This window comes from Trichechus manatus, unplaced genomic scaffold (assembly GCF_000243295.1).
Source record: "Trichechus manatus latirostris isolate Lorelei unplaced genomic scaffold, TriManLat1.0 scaffold00007, whole genome shotgun sequence".
Taxonomy (NCBI): Eukaryota; Metazoa; Chordata; class Mammalia; order Sirenia; family Trichechidae; genus Trichechus; species Trichechus manatus.
Genome location: NW_004443943.1, coordinates 26618510 through 26638348, shown reverse-complemented (window position 1 = coordinate 26638348; position 19839 = coordinate 26618510). Strand labels below are relative to the sequence as shown.

At 41.5% G+C, this 19839-nt stretch overlaps 1 protein-coding gene across 2 annotated transcripts in view; it reads left to right on the top strand.

The window, feature by feature from the left end:
- Window positions 1–19839, top strand: part of DNMBP (dynamin binding protein) — a 120068-nt gene that overhangs the window by 54131 nt on the left and 46098 nt on the right. The window contains exon 1 of one of the 2 annotated variants that reach the window (XM_023740788.1): window positions 11456–13066. The exons of the other annotated variant lie outside the window; for it this stretch is intronic. Coding sequence (XP_023596556.1) covers window positions 11902–13066 — 1165 coding nt within the window. The 5' untranslated portion in view covers window positions 11456–11901. Of the gene's footprint in view, window positions 1–11455; window positions 13067–19839 lie in introns of those variants that run through there. 2 annotated transcript variants of the gene reach the window in all.

Genomic DNA, 19839 nt, shown 5'->3' with positions numbered 1-19839 from the left:
AAAAATTCCTCGGCGCAACTTTCCTGGCCTTTTTCTCACCAATGCAGTTTTCAGTTTTCTTAAAACTTCCTCATAATAAGCCCCCATGATTGTCCTGTGTCCTTCAAGAAAATCTATTAAGATTACCCCTTTGGAATCTCAAAAAACGGTCACCATAACCTTCTGAGCAGTCTTCCCTCTCTTGGCTCATATTTGAGGTCTTCTCAGCCTTCCTTGAAACTGTTGATCCATCTAAAAACTGTTGTTTTATGTGGGGCAGTGTTCCCATGAACTTGTTGCAAAGCTTCAGTTATTTGGGAAGATGTCCACTTGAGTTTTGTTAAAAATTTGATGTTAGGTCTGACCTCAAAAAACATTTTTTCCATGGCACAAAAAGAATCCTTTTTTTTTTTAAAGGCAATCTAACGAGACTAAGACAGATGTATTACTGAGAGAACTTGTCTGCACGATCCACTGATGGCAGAGACATGTTTAAACACTTTGTTCGGAGTAAATCCATGCATGTATGAACTGAAACCCTAGTAGCAATGCTTTTTGACTTACCTTCATATTTGATTTTTTTTTAACTTGCTCTTCCTGTTACTGATTTCTACTTTTATGGCATTGTGATTAGAGAGAACTTGTAAACTATTTGTGCATTACATATATAGGTGGCAGAAAAAAGGTCTCCCAAATTCCAGCTATCAAAAATTTCTCAACAATGATACCTTTTAGAATTAATGGTGTTCCACAGGAATTTTCTGTCATTTATGCTTAAGAACACTGTGCAATGTTTTTATATGGATACATGGATGAATGTACTGGTACTAAGTGAGTTCATTTATTGGAAACAAAAAGCCTAGTATTGGTAGTTCTAGGTAAGTTGGTGACTGACTCTGACTGAGAATTAGAAGTTTTAAATTCAGAATTATCATCTAAAGTCAGGGTAGAATACTAGGAGGCAGTTATGATTATTGTGTGTTGGGCAATGAAAATGTAGGGCTTCAGGTCAGTCACTCATTCATTCAGCAAATATTTGTTGAGTTTTTACCATGTGCCAGGCACTGTGCTAAGGGCAGGATATATAGTGATGAACAATATAGATGTGGTATCTGCCCTCAAGGACCTTCCAGTCAAGTGAGTTGCTAATTAATTAATTAAGGTCCATATCTAAAACACCGTACTATACTTTCAAGTCTGATGAAATAGGTTGACTTCCAAAGCAGTGGAAACATTCAGGGTTGGTCCTCAGACTTTCTGATTTCCCAGGACACATTACTTCTAGAAGCCGTACTCAGAACTGCCCTGGTGGCATAGTGGTTAAGCGTTCGGCTGCTAACCAAAAGGTCTGTAGTTCAAATCCACTAGCCGCTCCTTGGAAACCCTTTAGGGGCAGTTCAACCCTGTCCTATAGGCTCACTATGAGTCAGAATTGACTCGACGGCAGTGGAGTTTATTTAGTCAGAAATGCATACTGTCACCCCTCAGAGAATCTCATTTTAGCATATCATAGTCCTTTTCTGGGCAATCCCTGGGTAGTGCAGATGGTTAAGTGCTCAACTACTAACCAAAAGGTTGGTGGTTCAAACCCACCCAGAGGCACTTTAGAAGAAAAACCTGGTGATCTGCTTTTGAAAGGTCACAGCCTTGAATACCCTGTGGAACACAGTTCTACTCTGTTACATACGGGGTTGCCATGAATTGAAATCGACTCGATGGCAACTGATTTTAGTTCTTTTCTATCTCTAGTAGAAGTTCACATGCCTGGATTTGACAAATAGTCTTCATTCATTCCTTTCATTCAACAAATATTTCTTGAGTACTTACTATGAACCAAGCACTGGCTATACACTGCTTATTTAAACAGACATAGTATCATTCACATTTGTGTGTCTTTGAAATTCTACTGATCATACTGGTACTGACCTCTGTATTGACATCATGCCGCCTGACTTGCTGCCCTTGAATCATGGCCATAGAGTTACTTCTGGTGTGGCTCCGTGCCTGGACCCCATTGTTCCAGATCAGTGTAGTGCAGAGTGAGTTAGCCTCCTCCACATCAGCAGCCTTGCTCCTAAACTTCCCCCTTCCCAGCCTTTACTGTCATGCCAGAAGGAGGACTGACCAGGGACTCTCAGAGTAATTTTTAGTGATGACTACTGCAAATCAAATCAGAATATAGTTTTCAGTAAATTAACATTTTCAGCAAGATATTAGATGGGCTGTAAGTCCCACGAAAGAGAATCAGTAGATTTATAAGTTAGAGAATTACTGATATGGAGCAATAACATCTTTATATTAAAGTGATCCCTAAAATTGCAGACAAATTCTTTGAATTTGAAAGTATTGTTTTTCTACGTAAAGAAGCAATTTGTTATTCTGAAGATTCCTCAGGTGTGGGAATTCTATCTCAAACTAGTAAAAGAGTTAAATAGTCAAATCTTTTTGAGATCTGTCAATACAACAGTTTATGTGAAAGAAATAATAACCTTACTTTCATTTTAGTTTGTCAGTACGTAAGAAAAACGCAAATACCTTTGACTTGTGTAACATCTGGTTTGGAGTGTTGGCTCAATAAAAATTAGCTCAGTTACTTCTAATAGATTTTATCCTGGTAAAAACCAGCAATCATAGTCAGAAACCGTTAATGGTACATGTTAATTCAGGACAGAACTAGTTTTTCTTTTTAGTATAGGTGGTTTAATGTATGTCAAGAAATCTAGCTTGGAATGGTTAATTTAGTTACACTTGACCAGTGAATCATTATTTTTAGCAGTTTGCAGTATCCCTTTGAGAACATTCCCTTACCCTCAGCTCCAGGCCGAGGGGTGGAGAAGCTGGCTGGAATAGATCCAGCTACTTCAAGTATCAGTTTCAGATTTCAGTGAGGTTTTTGCAGTGCATAGTAAAAAAAACCTGTCTCCAGCTAGCATGGAACCCCTCAAGTGCAAGAATTTATGGCACCACACCCCCACCTGCATGTGTTGCCTTCTTTTCCTGTTCTCTTTACCAGATGTAGTAAGACCCAAAGGACCAAAAACTCTGGGGCAGTCATTAGTCAACAAATATTATTGAGCTCCTACTGTATTCCAGGCAGTTCCAGGCACAGGAGTTACAGCAGAGATCTCTTTCCTCATATCATGAGATAAGCAATAAGTAAATAAAAATGCATAGTATGTTAAAAAGCAAAAGAAACTATGGGGAAAAGAAGTCAGGGAAGACTTCACTGAAAAGTGACATTTGAGTGAAGACCTGAATAATTGTAGGAAGCGGCTAAACCATTTTTTGGGGTGGAGTGAATCATTCTAAGCAGATAGGACAGTGAGTATAAGAGTGTGCAGGAGGCCAGTTCAGCTGGAGCAAAGGCATCGATAGGCCTTGCAGATCATCATTCAGAGTAAGAAGGGGGCCACTGGAAGGTTTTGAGCAGGAGACGAATATGGGCTTATTTTCGATTTAAGAAGAGTCACACTCTGGGTGTAAGGTTGAGAATAGACTGAAGGGGCACAAGGGCAGAAGAGAGAGACCAGTTAGGAGGCTATCACAGTGATTCAGGCAAGAGATGATGGACGCTTGGGTCAGGATGGTAGTGATGGAGATGATGAGAAGTGCTCACTTTTAGGTATGTTTTGAGTTAGAGCCAGTCAATAGGACGTGCTAGTCGACTGGATGTGAGGTATAAGAGAATGAAGAGTCAAGGATGACCCCGAGGTTGAGCAACTGGAAGGATTGGAGTTGCCGTTAATTGATATGGTGAAGACTGCAGGAGATGCTGCTTGGTGGAGGGGAAGGGGAATAGGTCAAGGCTGGAAACCTACATTTGGGAATTGACAGCACACAGACATTATTTAAAGTCATGACAGTGAGATTACAAAAAAAAAATGTTTAGCTAGATGAAAAGAGAGAGAGAAAAGGACAAGGGGCTGAGCCTTACCAAGGGCTCTCTGAAAACAGGAACTGAAAGAATGGGGCAGTGATAGTAATTATAATTTATTGAGCCCCTACCGTAAAACCAGAACCTGTGTAAGGCAGAAACCTGTTAGAGAAGGAAAACTCAAATATTTTCCACTACAACGAGTGATAGAAAAGTGGTAAGATGGCACCCTGTCAAAGGTGGAAAACTTGCGAGACCCAGAAAAACAAGGCAGTCCCATTGAGTTCCGGCTCTCACAAGTTTCACTGTATTACTTGTCAAACGGTGTGCTAGGTGCTTTTATACACTTTAGCAACTTCTCAACATTGCCCACATTTTACAGACTAGGAAACCAAAGTTTGCCCAAAGTAGTGGTAGGGCTAGGATTCAGATCTCAGTCATTCCAGTGCACAGCCTTATGTGCCTTTTCATTGTGCCCCGCTGTAGGGTCAGTGTGTTTCAACCTAAGGAGGGACCACTTGATCTCTGAGACTTGGTGGTAGGAAGAAACAGTTGAAAAAATCAGATTCTAGGAGGAGGGACCCCAGCAGACTCTTGCTGTCCTACTTCCAAAATAACATGCTAGTCATTACATTTTTCCATACTCTCTTCTGTGGAAAACTATTCATTAGATTGCATATATTCATAGGCTTAAGGGAGCCCTGGTGGTGTAGTGTTAAGAGCTCGGCTGCTAACCAAAAAGTTGGCAGTTCGAATTCACCAGCCGCTCCTTAGAAACCCTGTGGGGCAGTTCTGCTCTTTCCTGTAGGGTAGTTATGAGTCAGAATCAACTCGAGGGCAAGGGCTTTTTTTTAAAGAACATATATGTATGTAATGATATATTTTTTAGAGTATTTAGGCCTTTCTTATAGATATACTTTTGACTGCTAACTTATCCTGAAGTTACTCATTTCCAAAATGTATGCTGATTTACCCATTCATGCTAGTAATATCCCCCAAGCTGCTGACAGTTCCAGGGTCTCTATTTGAACTCTCACTTAACTCACATTGTGACCGTTTAAGTTCATCTGGCCCCAGAAAGCTTTTCTTATAACCCTGTCCCATTTAGAACATTTGCACCCCTTCAGAGTATATCAAGAAGGTCCCTGGGTGACTCAAATGGTTTGCGCTTGACTACTAGCCGAAAAGTTTGTAGGTCAAACCCTCCCAGCAGCACTGTGGAAGAAAGGCCTAGCAGTCTGCTTCCATAAAGATTACAGTCAAGAAAACCCTATGGAGCTCAGTTCTACTCTGTAACACATGGGGTCACCATGAGTTGGAATCGATGCAATGGCAGTGAGTTTGTTTGTTTAAGAATATATCGCATTTCCCCCAAACACCTCTTATTTTCTTATATTCCAGTCTTCCTTCCTTTTCCAGCACCCTCAGATTCTTCTTTCGGTTTCTGTCTTCTGTCCTCCTGGTCAGTCTCTTTTCACCAGTGCTTAGTTTCTTCTTCTATTGGGACACTTTGCTTTCTATCATAGTGTCTTTGCTCTCCCTCTTTTCCATGCCTTCTCTCCACGCAGCCAGAAACTGTAGCAGCATTGACATCCTGTACAACAACTTTAGCATAAGCAGTGGGGTCTTCTTTACAACTCTTCCTAATTAACCCTTAGGCTGAGAGGCAGCTTCTCTGAATAAGCATGGAAACCACATTTTTAGTCATATCAATATTTCTTGAATTCCTTTTGTTGTTAGGTGCTGTCCAGTCAGTTCCAACTCATAGTAACCTTATGTACAACGGAATGAAACACTGCCCAGTCCTGTGCCATCCTCACAGTTGTTATGCTTGAGCCCATTGTTGCAGCCACTGTGTCAATCCATCTTGTTGAACGTCTTCCTCTTTTTTGCTGACCCTCTACTTTACCAAGCATGATGTCTTTCTCCAGGGACTGATCCTTCCTGATAACATGTCCAGAGTATGTGAAACGTAGTTTTGCCGTCCTCACTTCTAAGGAGCATTCTGGTTGTACTTCTTCCAAGACAGATTTGTTCGTTCTTTTGGCAGTCCATGGTATATTCAGTATTCTTCGCCAACACCACAATTCAAAGGCATCAGTTCTTCTTTGGTCTTCCTTGTTCGTTGTCCAGCTTTTGCATGCATATAAGGCAATTGAAAACACCATGGCTTCGGTCAGGCGCAGCTTAGTCTTCAAGGTGACATCTTTGCTTTTCAACACTTTAAAGAGTTCTTTTGCAGAAGATTTGCCCAATGCAATGTGTCTTTTGATTTCTTGACTGCTGCTTCCATGGATGTTGATTGTGGATCCAAGTAAAACGAAATCACCGACAGCTTCATTGTTTTCTCCGTTTATTATGATGTTGCTTATTGGTCCAGTTGTTTTCTTTATGTTGAGGTGTAATCCATACTGAAGGCTGTGCTCTTTCATCTTCACCGGTAAGTGCTTCCAGTCCTCTTCACTTTCAGCAAGGAAGGTTGTGTCATCTGCATAATGCAGGTTGTTAATGAGTCTTCTTCCAATCCTGATGCCCCTGAATTCAATCCTGAATTCCTATGTGCTAGATATTTGGATATATAGGAGAATATGATCCAGAACTTATCCCTAGATGCATATTATATATACACACGTACACATATGCATAAGACACACACACACACGCACACACACACACACACACACACACACACACACATGCATTGGTATACATGTATTGCATTGCCACATAAACAACTCTGGAAAAGGAGAAAAAGACAGACCTTAGCCCTGGGTCATTCCAGTGTTTAGAAGTGTGGAAGACAAGGAAGATGAACTAACAATGGGAACAGAAGGAACAGCCAGTTAAGTGGGAGGAAAGTTAGGTGAGTGTGATGTCCTTGAAGCCAAGAGAAGAGAGAGCTTTAAGAAAGAAGAAATGACTATGTCAAAAGCTGCCAAGAGGCCAAAGAAGACGAAGTCTCAGAAATAACCATTGGAGTTGGTGACCTTACCAAGAACAGTTTGAGTGAAGTGATGATGACTGGACAAAAATCTTATTGGAGTGAATTGAAGAGAGAACAAGAGGTAAGGAAATCTAACATTGAGTATTTGACTTGCTCAGAAGTCTTTCAGAGTTTTGCTGTAAAGGAAAGCAAAGAAATGGAGTGGTAGCTGGAGGGGACTAGTTGGAGGAGGTTTGAGAGGCCAGTGGAAGTGTTGGTAAGATGGGAAACATTACCGTATGTTCATAGGCTTATTGGACTGATCTACTAGTGCAAGCACATTGAAGAAGCAAGAGAGGGAGGGCCTCATTGCTGGAGTGGTCTTTAAGGGGTCAGGAGGGGCTGGAATCCTGTGAACCAGCAGAGAGATTTGCCTTGGATCAGAGCAGAGACAGTTCCTTTACTGTAACAGTAGAGTATATGCGTACAGATGCAAATAGATTGATAGATTTGATTGTGAAAAGATGAAGAAACAGGCCTAGAAGGATTAACTTCCCCAGGATTATACAGCTGGTAAATGGCAAAGACAGGATTGGAACCAAGGGCTATCAAAGCTCACTCTTTACCTCTAAATTATACAACCCTTTAGCATCTAGCATATGTCAAATAAATGCACAAGCATCAGCTCATTAAACATTTAAATACAGAGCTATGCTGGAGATAGGAATGTAAGTTAGACATGATCGTGGCCTTCAAGGAGCTTTCAGTATAGTAAAAGGAGATAAACAAGTATACACGTGCAGTCAAGTAACCTAGGTAAGATGAGAGAGGTATTTGCAAGGTGCTCTGGAAAATAGCAAGACCTATAGGAATCAGAAGGAGTCCCTGAGTGGTGGAAATGGTTAACACGCTCTGCAGCTAACTGAACGATTGGAGGTTTGAGTTCACCCATTGGAAGAAAGACCTGGTGATATACTTCCAAAACATCAGCCACTGAAAACCCTGTGGAGCACAGTTCTGCTCCGACGCACATGAAGTTGCCATGAATGGGAAATGACTCAACGGCAATGGGTTATAGGAATCAAAAAGCAACCTTAGGGCAGAGTCTTAGAAAATAAGGGGTAGTTGATAATCACTAGACTGGGGGAATCGGCTGGGGCAGTTGCAGAAGCATTAAAAAAATTTAGAGAATTACAAATTCCTGCTAGTTTTTTTATCATCCCTCCCTTTTCTTTGTTTAATCCGTTCCTCTACCTTCTCCCTTTTCTCTCTCCTTTGGAATCCTGCAGCTCATCTTCACTTCTAGCATTATGTGCAGCAGTATTTCTAGCAATCCTTGAAGTAATGCTAATAGTCACTATAGCTGATAACCCACCCTCTAGTAACAACAAACATCATGGATGGGATGCTGCTTTTTTGTTGTGGTGGTTTTTGGTGCCTTCAAGTCCATTCAACTCCAGATCCCACGTAACAGAATACAGCTGGGTTTTCTTAGCTGTAATCTTCAGGGCTGCTGAAAAAAGCCAGTGGAATGTTACTGTTGTGTAAAGTGGAAGGGAAATCAGAAGAGCTTGATAACTATCTACAGGGTTGTATTTCACCAGCAGTGCTAAGACTGAGAAGAGTAGACAAGTTATTCTCCCATTTCGCTTGGTCACTTTTCTTTGTACACAGATTTATCACACACAAAAAACAACGCATTCACAGCTTTTGATTAGTTCTGGGCCATAGTAATATAGAGGTTAAGCTGAGGCAGTTTGTATTTTTATGCAAACTAAATCTTTAATGCCCCAAAGGCAACAGGACTGAGAAAAGGAAAAGGGGTGTGGTCCCCATATTATAACCAGATATTCATTTGTTTTTCGATTTTTTTATTCATTCTCTACTTACCCAACACTTCATTTTCATTTCTCCACTTTCACATTTCTTGTGAAATGAAATGCTTCACACCCTCTTCTGCTGGATCATTTTACAACTAGTGTTCTTCTTATCTATAATTTAGTCCTCTCTTTTATCTTGTCTCTTGGTTGATTTAGTAGGCCTGTGTTTCTTATCAAGCTAGCTTTAGCAAAGACACAAAGTTGCTAAAGGAACTTTGTTTTCAATAACAGGGAAATATTAATCTTAACTTTTAATTGAATTAGAAATGAGCATGGTCATAGAATTTTAGATCTAAAGTGGCAGAGAAACCATTAACTTCCTCATCTTACACATAAGAAAACTGACATCCCTGAGATTAAGGATAGCTACAAACTGGTTGTTAGCAGAAATTGAATTTCTAGAAGCAAAGTCTCCTAATTCCTGACCTTGTGTGCTCTCTGTATATTATGCTGTCTCTCTGTATAACTCATGGTGGAACATTTCCTTCTGAATAATTTTAGCATCCTATTGGTTTGGTAAACCAAATCACAATCTTTATTGGGTTTAGGCAATAGGTTTTAGATTACTGAGCCAAACGGTACTGGACACTCTCACCTGTTCCTGTGCCTGTCCATGGGCTCTTGTGGTTGGGTGTTGAGGAGCAGCACTGCGGCAGGGTAGAGGGAGGCCAGGACTGGAGATGAAGAGGGATGGTAGTTTTGGAGGGGAGGAAGAGAGGGGGCTGCGTAACTTGCCTTGGTAGTGCTCCACCTCTGAGTAAGACCATGGTAGAGTTTACTTGTGGTTTGAGGGAGAGTAAGGTTTTACTACATTTTGAGATACTCATCTTGGTCTAATGCCATGAAGTCAGACAGATCTGAATTCAAATTATAGTCCCACTGTGTACTAGTTTATGTGATCTTGGACAGATTGTTCATACTCTCAGAGATTATCTCTTCATCTCTGGTAAAATGAGGACAGTACATACTTTCCTCGTAGGGTAGTAAAAATCAGAGAAAATTTATATCAACTTCCTAGCCCTGATAATAGTACATAGTACACACTGAAGGCGTGGAGGCTACCAGGGCTGTGCTGCTACTGATACTGGTTATGGGAGACAAACAAGCAAAAAAACTCTGTCCACATGAAAATCAGAAGGTTTGACGATTTAGAGGTTCATCCAGTAACTATTAGTAAAGAATCCAAAGGTGCGTAATAGCATATTAGGTATTTGAGGAAAGAAAAAAGAAGTTGTGAGGAATATAGAACCATGGATTGTTAGAACTGGAAGGATCACAGAAGCCATTGAGGCCAACTGCCTCATTTTATAGACAGGTACATTGAGTCCCAGAAAAAATTAAATGGTTTGTTTACCCAAGAGTAAACATCTAATTATTGACAAAGTATATAATCCTGGTCTCCTCTGGGTTCTTTATATTGTTTCACAAATAGGATTAGATAAAAGTTCAAGGAATCATTCCTGGACACCCAATATATTGTTGTTGTTGTTGTTGTTGTTAGGTACGTGAGTCAGCCCCCAACCCAGGGTAACCTCATGCACAACAGAACGAAACTTTACCCTGTCCTAGGTCCTCCCCATGATCAGTTAGGGATCAGACCCATGTGATCCATAGGATTTTCATTGGCTGCTGTTTGGAAGTAGATTGCCTGGCCTTTCTTCCTAGTCTGTCATAGTCTGGAGGCTCTGCTGAAACCTGTTCAAGCATCTTAACAACATGCTGTGCCTCCACTGAAGGATGAGTGGTGGCTGCACATGAGGTGCATTGGCCAGGAATTGAACCTGGATCTCCTGCATGGAAGGCGAGAATTCTGCCACTCAACCACCAATGTCCCATACCCAAGAGATTCCCAGATAGCTAATAAGAGTAATCTTACTAAAGCCTATCTCTTGGCATGTTACTGCGCTACTCAAAACCACTGACTCTTCATTATCCATCGTGTAAAATAAACAGTATTCAGGTCCCTTGAGATTACCCCAACCTTTCCCTCCAGCCTTATCTCCTGTTGTTTTTCCATATATTATACTCTTCAAACTTCCCCATTTCTTAGTTCTCAGTACCTAGAATGTCTGTGGGAATCCTGCTTATCCGTGAAGGCACTGTTCACATACCAACGTTTCCATGAAACCTCCAGTTGCCCCACTAGCGACTTTGCTTTGTTACCATTGCTGTTTTTGTGTTTCTGGTGTAGCACGTATCCCATGTTATCTCCCCTTAGAGCGTATTGCTCCTGCATTGTACAGGACTAACTTGTTCATCTTTCTCTTCCACCGTACCTTTCATATAATAGGCATCTGTCTAATGTTTATTGAGTTCAGATTGGCATTTTGTACCCATCGATCAGATTTCTAGCCTCATTCTCCAGTTCCTGAATACTCTGTATGAATTGGATAGGAAAGAGATTTAGGAAATACATGATCCAGTGCTTCTCTGGCATGACAGGTATCTAGCAAAGTGTGAAGGCATACGTAACTGTATTCTTCTGGGAAAGAATTTTTGTGCTATCAAGTTACTAGTATACCAGATAAGAGTAAAAGGAAGTACTTTTTCTTCCTTCAGTGGGATGTCTAACATACCCACAGGCAGGAGCTTGAGTGGCTTATGATTTGAGTGCACGCTAACCGGTAACTTGAAACCCCATAAAAGCAAAGCTTTCAGAGGAGGAAGAGTTCTGCCTCTAAGTAAAGGGAAGGGAGGCTTGAGGAGTTTCAGATGTCCGAGGATTAGAAAGCTGGATTTGGAGGAAGGGGCATGCAGGTTCCGTTTGAGGTGCACAGAGAGCATTTATTGACTACTAAAGGATTAAAGGAGCCGATCAGCCCGATACATGACCTTACCTGGAGTTTTTGAAGGGGGCTGTTTCGATTTCTACTGCTCTTTCTGCAAAACCTTTAAAGCAGCGGAAAGCTTCAACCTCCGCATAAAGCAGCCAGGCCAGTTTGACCAGCTTGAGGGAAACACCAAACAAAGCTGCCTACTCCAATCACATGAACACTAGTTACTAATTATCTTCTGGCCTCTGTGGGGAAAGATAGAGCAGCTCACTGATTGGATCGTGAGTTTGAAATAACTACACATCTCTTCGTGCTCCAACCAGAGCAGCAAGAAGAGTGTCTGGAGTGCTTTGGGAGACATTTTAAGAAGAACAGATACAGCCTCAGGCTAGACTGCACCTGTCCACATTTTTGCCCAACCCAGGCCCATGGAAAAGAGAGGTAAAATTTGTGTCTTTAAGCACATTGAATATGTGTGAAACCCAGGAACTTAGAAAAGAAAGAGAAGTAGAGAAGAAAAGACACTGGAGCTCCAGCTGGGAGTATGAGGACTACAGGAGTCTCCAGAACAGGAACTTTGCAGAGCAGGATGGATTCTACAAAGAAGTTGACTGGGATCCCAGCTACCGGACCAAGGGGCAGAACCTGCCCTACCGAAAAAGAGATTGTGGATACTGGGATTTTGAACAGAGTGAGCCAAGCTGTATGGACTACGAGGAAGTGAACGGAGGTGGAAATGACTCGATGTACCCCAGAAGTATGACCAGAGGCTCTGATGGTTATAGGAATTCAGAAAACGTAGATTATGGGAATCTGAGCTCAAGGACTAAGGACAGTTGGCTTACAGGAAACCGAGATACAACTGGAGGAGGTGGGAAAACTAATGGCTACGTGGACTGTAAGAATCTGAGTTGTAATCTTGGGGACTCTAAAGAAACTGAACAATGGAGTGGCTACGAGGGTTTGGATGATTCTTTGGGGAATTTTGGTCAACCTCAAAACTGGCATATGGACCACAAGGATTTTAATTATAACCTTGAGGATTGTAAAGAAACTAATTTTTATTATAGAGACCGCAAGGATTTATATCGTGTTCCTGGGAATTATGGTAATAGTAATGATCAATCTGTGGATTTCCCAGATTTGAATGGTGCCAGTGAAGGTAAGGAATCTGTCCAGTACTATGACAGAGCCAGGAGTGTTTATCAAAATGATAACATCTATCCCAAAGCAAAGACTTATACCATGGATCACGGCAATTTTGATACAGAAGATAAAGACTATGATACTTTATTTGCAGACTGTGAGTATAAGTTTCAGAATTACAGAGGAACAGATTCTCTCCATCAGATGAAGAATTTCGAGTGTAATGGTGTGGACAAGCCAGGAGTGATGGCACTTGGGAACAAAGGGCTTATCCCAGATGATCTGCAGTATCAGTGTCCCAGGGGAGACAGAGGAGAATATCACTTTGGGGTTCCTCAGAGCCCTTCCATAGAGAAAAATACCTGGCATTTGGAGGAAGAGAGAAAATTAAATGGCCCAGAGCCTTGGAGAAGGAATAGTTGCCTTCGCCGCACAGCACCCAGTACCCTGAGGCGCTCAGAGTTTGTGCAAAACAGGAAGAGAACCCAAGGTATGATTCAGCCTTCCTAGAAGCATAAAGCATGGAGATAGATTTAAAGGGTGGTTATACCAGGTACCAGGAGCACTTGCCCATCTAAGGAACTGGGCCCCTGAAGTTCTTATTAAGTATATATTGAGTGAGAACAACCTTAGAGATTTAATTCCTTTGGGAGGCCTTTTATGAAGCAGGAATATATGTAATGTAAATATGTAACAGACCTTTTCAAATCAGATTTAACATTTTCATAGGAACTTTTCTTTGCCCTTTTTGGTTTTCTTCAAAATCAAACAAAACCAAAACCAAAAAGTTGATTCTGACTCATAGTGACCCCATAGGACCATTGGGTTTCCAAGGAGTGCCTGGTGGATTTGAACTGCCAGCCTTTTGGTTAGCAGCCTGAGCTCTTAGCCACTACACCACCAGGGTTTCCTTAGGTGTCTCTAATCTCAAATATCTTCCCATTATTACTTTAATTGTTTTGTTCTGTTTTGTGGGGACAGCAAGTTCATTATCAGGCCACTAGGTAAAGTGTATTTTCCTGGTATGCTTCTGTCTTTTAATCCCTATGGTTCTTTAGACATTACTGGAAAATACTTGTTGTATAAATTGTTCATTCCTTAACATTCAGGAATCTTGAATGATGAACTCGAAAACTCTTATGGGATTCAGAAGATAGTTTACATTCTTCATAGTGCTTTGTACCTGTTGGGTCTTACGTCGCTCTGTCTTACTGAGCCTTAATTATCTGTAAAATGGGAATATTAAGAGGTGTTTTTTTAAAATTGTGTACAAATTATTTCTTTCTTGCCATTGTGTCTTCTCTCCTCCAGTTCTCTGCAATGAACTTTGTTTTTTTCCTATTGTTGTTTTTATAATTACTGGACTTCCTGTTTAGTCTTTATTTTTATGTTGTATGTGGCCTCATTTAGCCTTTCAGGTTCTGGCCAATTTGGGGGAGTCCAGGTTATGACCACATGATAAGAGAATGTGAAAGGCCTGGAAAATTCATCTCACACTGCTCTCCTAGGTGGGAAGTTTCTCCTCTAGATTTGCTTCCGACAGGCTCACTGGTTAGGTTTGTGGTGGGCACCGTCACGAGTGCACCAGTAAACCCCTGGTTTGCTCCTGGAACTGCCGGTGCTTTATCAGATGGTCCTCCAACGCGGGCTTCACTTAACTGGAATTTCTGGAGCATTATTTTGGACAAAGCAGGCTGTCTACCTGCGTTAGTAAAGATAAAATGAAACCAAACTAGGCTTTTGTTGAAAGGCTGAGATATTAGCAATGAGCCATTTTTTTCCTGGCACATTTTCTCTCAGAAATGATAGGGATTGGATGACATCTAAGTTCCTTCCAGCTCAAAAGCATCTGTTCCAGATTCCTCATGTTGGCTTTTGGATTGTTCCTATTCCCTCCCCCACCCACCCCCATATCTGTTCCTTAGATGAACTTTGTTTCCTGTCGCTAGTTCCTTATTGTGTTAAGCCTCCTAACTGTAATCAGATGTGTTTATTCTGTTTGATTTAATAGGAGTCAAACCCTTCTCTCTGGAGTGTAATAATGTGCCCTATGACCTCTCTGAAACCAGCTCAGTTCCTCCTTGTATCCTTTCCCTTTTTACAGCTCTCTATTTGAAGACTTGCATGCTCTTATTTAGCTCAGTTGAGGTCCTTTTTATACAGCTAATATCCTCCTTGACCTATAATAAACCTCTTAGTCTTTACTAGAAATGTTTTTGCTTTCTAACATTCTTTGTCAGCTGCCTTACAGCACACACCCCACTGCTCTACCTGAATGTCACACTGTAACAACATGTAACTACAGAAAGGAAACAAGCTTTGAAGTTGATCAGTTTTGATTTCAAATCTCAGCTCTACCATTTACTGATAGTGTGTTGTTGTTGTTGTTGTCGTTAGGTGCTATCAAATTGATTCCGACTTACAGGGACCCCATCTGACAGAGTAGAACTGTTCCATAGGGTTTCCTAGGCTGTAATTTTTACGGGAGCAGATCGACAGGTTTTTTTCTGTCACAGAGCTGCTAGGTAGGTTCAAACTGCCAGCCTTTCAGTTAGCAGCCAAGCACTTGACCGTTGCACCACTAGGTCCCCTTACTAATAGTGTAACTTTAGACAAATTACGTAATCTCTCTGAGCTTTGAATTCCTTTATGTGTAAAAATGAAGATAATACCTGTCTCATACATAGCGAGATGTTGTTGTTGTTTTTGTTGTTAGGTGTCGTCGAGTCAGTTCTGACTCATAGTGACCCCGTGTACAACAGAACGGAACACTGCCTGGTCCTGTGCCATACTCACAGTTGTTGCTATGTTTGAGCCCATTGTTGCAGCCACGGTGTCAATCTGTCTCATTGAGGGTCTTCTTTTTCACTGACCCTCGGTTTTACCAAGCATGATGTCCTCCAGGGACTTGTCCCTGCTGATAACATGTTCAAAGTATGTGAGACCAAGTCTCACCATTCTTGCTTCTAAGGAGCATTCTAGCCGTACTTCTTCCAAGACAGATTTATTTGTTCTTCTGGCCAAAAAAACCCAAATCCGTTGCCGTCGAGTTGATTCTGACTCATAGCAACCCTATAGGACGGAGTGGAACTGCCCCATAGGGTTTCCAAGGAGCAGTTGGTGGATTCCAACTGCTGACCTTTTGATTAGCAGTTGACCTCTTGACCACTACACCACCAGATCCATCGATATTCAGTATTCTTCGCCAGCACTGTAATTCAGGGGCATCAGTTCTTCTTAGGTCTTCCTTATTCATCGTTCAGCTTTTGCATGTGTATGAGGTGATTGAAAATACAATGGCTTGGGTCAGGCTCACCTTAGTCCTCAAAGTGAGATCTTTGCTTTTTAACACTTTAAAGAGGTCTTTAGCAGCAGATTTGCCCAATGCAGTACATCATTTGATTTCTTGGCTCCTGCATAAAACACATAATAACATGGCAGGAACATAGTAGGTGCTCATAAATTACTTCTTTGCCCTTCTGCTCCCTTCCCTTTAACAAGTTGCCCCACCAGATGGTGACTCCATGGTTCCCTTCTCCCAAGAGCCAGAGTGATATTTACTATTTCATATTGGTCATCTCACTTTGGACCCTGTAACAGCTCAGGTTTAATTGTCCAACTGGAGCTTCCCATCTGTTCTTCCTCTTCCCCTCTCCTCCTCACTCCACCCCTATTCCATCTGTAACGAAGCCTTGTTTAACGGTTCTACCCCACCCTGTGTCCCAGGCTAGAAACCAAGGAAAGGCTGTCTCCTTTCCCTGATCTGCCTTATCATTTCAAAGGTTTTGTTAGGGCAGGTGTGTTATGGTTTTGCATTAGTCCTAGGGTGTGGCCCTTAGTCCTGGGAGGTGGTCCTTACTTCTAAAGTGTGGCCCTTCTGAAGTTTCAGTGGAAAACCAGAAGGGTTTCCTGAGCCTTCTAACTTGGTGAGACTCAAATTTCAAGCCCTGTCTTCCCAGCACCAGACAGTTGCTGCATATCTGCTGGGTCCTTTCAGCCTTCCAGCTGTTGTTGCTTTCTGCTGGCTTGCTTTGAGTCTCATCGCCCGAATGCGTAGTTCAAGGATTTGAGGAGAATTTCTACACAGATTTTGGGGCTCTCCTCTCTGTGGCTTCCTCTTTTCCAGGACATTCCCCTTAATATCTAGCCACTTCAGCTGCCCTAGACTTGAACCTTTGACTCCTCAGCCCAGTAAGATTGCTACGTTTCGGCTTTTTGTTTTCGCTTTATTCTTGGGCATGCTGAAAGACTAGGGTGTGCCTTCACAGAGGAAAAATGGATAAATATGGATCTTACCTAGTTTGCTTCCCTTGTTTCAAGTCATATCCCTGTTTCTCCTGCTTTGGGTTGCCTTCCAGTGCCTTCATATAGTTGTTTTTAATATCTTGTCCAGAGTTTATAATAGTTTTCAACAGGAAGGTTAGTAGAATATAAACTACTCTGCCATTATTAGAACAAAAGTCAGCACTAAGGTTTTGATGGGAAGGGGACCTGCTTTTGGAGGAAAATTCATATTCCATGTTAAATATGTGGAATTTAAGTGATACTGGGGTATTCAAATGAACAAATCTTAACAAAGGGACATATGGGATTGGAATTAGGTGAGAGATTAGGCTAAAGGTTCATATTTGGAAGGCTACAACATAGAATTCACTTACATTATTACTAGAAGGAACCCTAGATATCAAGTTTCAATGTTTGTAAATAATGGGTAACCACCCATGATAGATAGGGTTATAAAGTCTATTTAGTGGGTTGCAACAAGCATTTTTTTTTTTAAGATAAAATAGAAGTGAATAGAAAATTTCCGAGTATATCACATGTAGTAAAAGTGAGCATATAAAACTTATTTGTGTGTGTGTATTCCTATGTACCCATGTATTATACATATGTATGTATGTATATACTAAGTTCCTGGGTGCTGCAAACAGTTAAGCTCTTGAGTACTAGCCGAAAGGTTGGTGATTCAGACCTGCCCAGAGGCACCTCGGAAGACAGGCCTGGTGATCAGTTTCCATAAGGTCACAGCCTTGAAAACTCTATGAAGCAGTTCTACTCTGCACACGTGGGGTCACCATGAATCAGAATGGACTTGACTGCAGCTAACAACAACAACAATGTGTAAAGTGTGGGTTACGGTCAAACATGTTTGAAAAACACTAAAGTCCACCCCACTCATTTTATAAATGAACACAGCTCACAGAAATTGAAATGTGTGTCCAATTTAGCTTAATCAGTAGATCAGAAATAGAATCTTGGTCTCTTGATGCCTAGACTGGTGCACTTGCTACATCATCACAGTTGAAGCTAGAAGCCCAGCTAAAGTTTCATGCTGCATCAATGAACATAGAAAAGCAGAAGAGTATTGTGTTAGGGAAGCCAGAGGAGGGCTTCACAAGGGGTGGAACTGCGTTACGCATAGCAGAGATGTAAAAGAGGGTGTGGAATGAGAAAAAACCTTTGTCATTGCGTACTTAGAAGCCTCTAGGTGGGGTGGGGAGTAGGGACAACAGAGGTAAAAAGCCATATTACAGGGTGGCACAGCTGTTCAGAACTTGGCTGCTAACCAAAAGGTCAGCAGTTCGAATCCACCAGGTGCGCTCCTTGGAAACCCTATCAGGCAGTTCTACTCTGTCGTGTAGAGGCCCTATGAGTCGGAATTGACTCAACGTTTGGTTTTTTTTTTTTTTTTTTTAAGAGGGAATTGATGCTGAGATACAAAACCAATTCCTTAAATGTTTGGACAGTAATTGCAGAGGAGAAGCAGAATCCAGTGAAATCTTCCATTTTGTTTTTCCCCCAAGATAAGAGAAACCTGAAGGCACTTTTACCAGTATTACACAGGTAGGTCATAGTTTTTAGGACTCTGATATTCAGAGTTTCTCCTCACTGCAAGTATGTGGATGGGATATCTCTGTAGCTACTGTCCATATTCAAGATGTCAGAATAAAATATCTGCCTGGCTAATTTCATATGTTGATTGCAAGCCATGGGTATAGCAAATGCCAAGAGGTTTCTGCCATTCTTTACACAGTTCATAGGAACTAATTGTTGTTGTTAGGTGCCTTCAAGTCGGTTCTGACTCATAGCAACCCTATATACAACTGAACAAAACAGTGCCCAGAGCTGCACCATCATCACAGTTGTTGTTATGCTTAAACCCATTGTTGTGGCTACTGTGTCAGTCCATCTCGTTGAGGGTCTTCCTCTTTTTCGCTGACCCTCTACTGGAAACGCTTGTAGTATAGTGGTTAAGAGCTACGGCTGCTAACCAAAAGGTTGGCAGTTCGCATCCACCAGCCACTCAGTTCTACTCTGTCCTATAGGGTCACTATGAATTGGAATTGACTTGACAGCAACGAGTTTTTTTTTTTTCCTGCTTTACCAAGCATGATGTCCTTCTCTAGGGACTGATCCCTCCTGATAACATGTCCAGAGTATGTGAAACGTAGTGTTGCCATCCTTGCTTCTAAGGAGCATTCTGGCCGTACTGCTTCCAAGACAGATTTGTTTGTTCTTTTGGCAGTCCATGGGATAGTCAGTATTCTCCTCCAACACCACAATTCGAAAGTGTCATTTCTTCTTTGGTCTTCCTTATTTGTCCTCCAGCTTTCACATGGATAGGAGGCAACTGAAAACACCATAGCTTGGGTCAGGCACACCTTAGTCTTCAAGGTGACATCTTTCCAATACTTTGAAGAGGTCTTTTGCAGCAGATTTGCCCAGTGCAGTGCATCTTTTGATTTCTCGACTGCTGCTTCCATGGGTGTTAACTGTGGATCCAAGTAAAATGAAATCCTTGACAACTTCAGTCTTTCTCCATTTATCATGATGTTGCTTATTGGTCCAGTTGTGAGGATTTTTGTTTTCTTTATGTTGAGGTGTAGTCCATACTGAAGGCAGTACTCTTTGATCTTCATTAGTAAGTGCTTCCAGTCCTCCTCACTTTCAGCAAGCAAGGTTGTGTCATTCTGCATAACGCAGGTTGTTAATGAGTCTTCCTCCAATCCTGATGCCCAGTTCTTCTTCATATAGTCCAGCTTCTTGAATTATTTGCTCAGCATACAGATTGAATAGGTATGGTGAAAGGATACAACCCTGATGCACACCTTCCTGACTTTAAACCACACAGTATCCCCTTGTTCTGTGTGAACGACTGCCTGTTGATGTATGTACAGGTTCCTCATGAGCACAATTAAGTGTTCTGGAATTCCCATTCTTCACAATGTTATCCATAATTTGTTATGATCCACACAGTAGAAT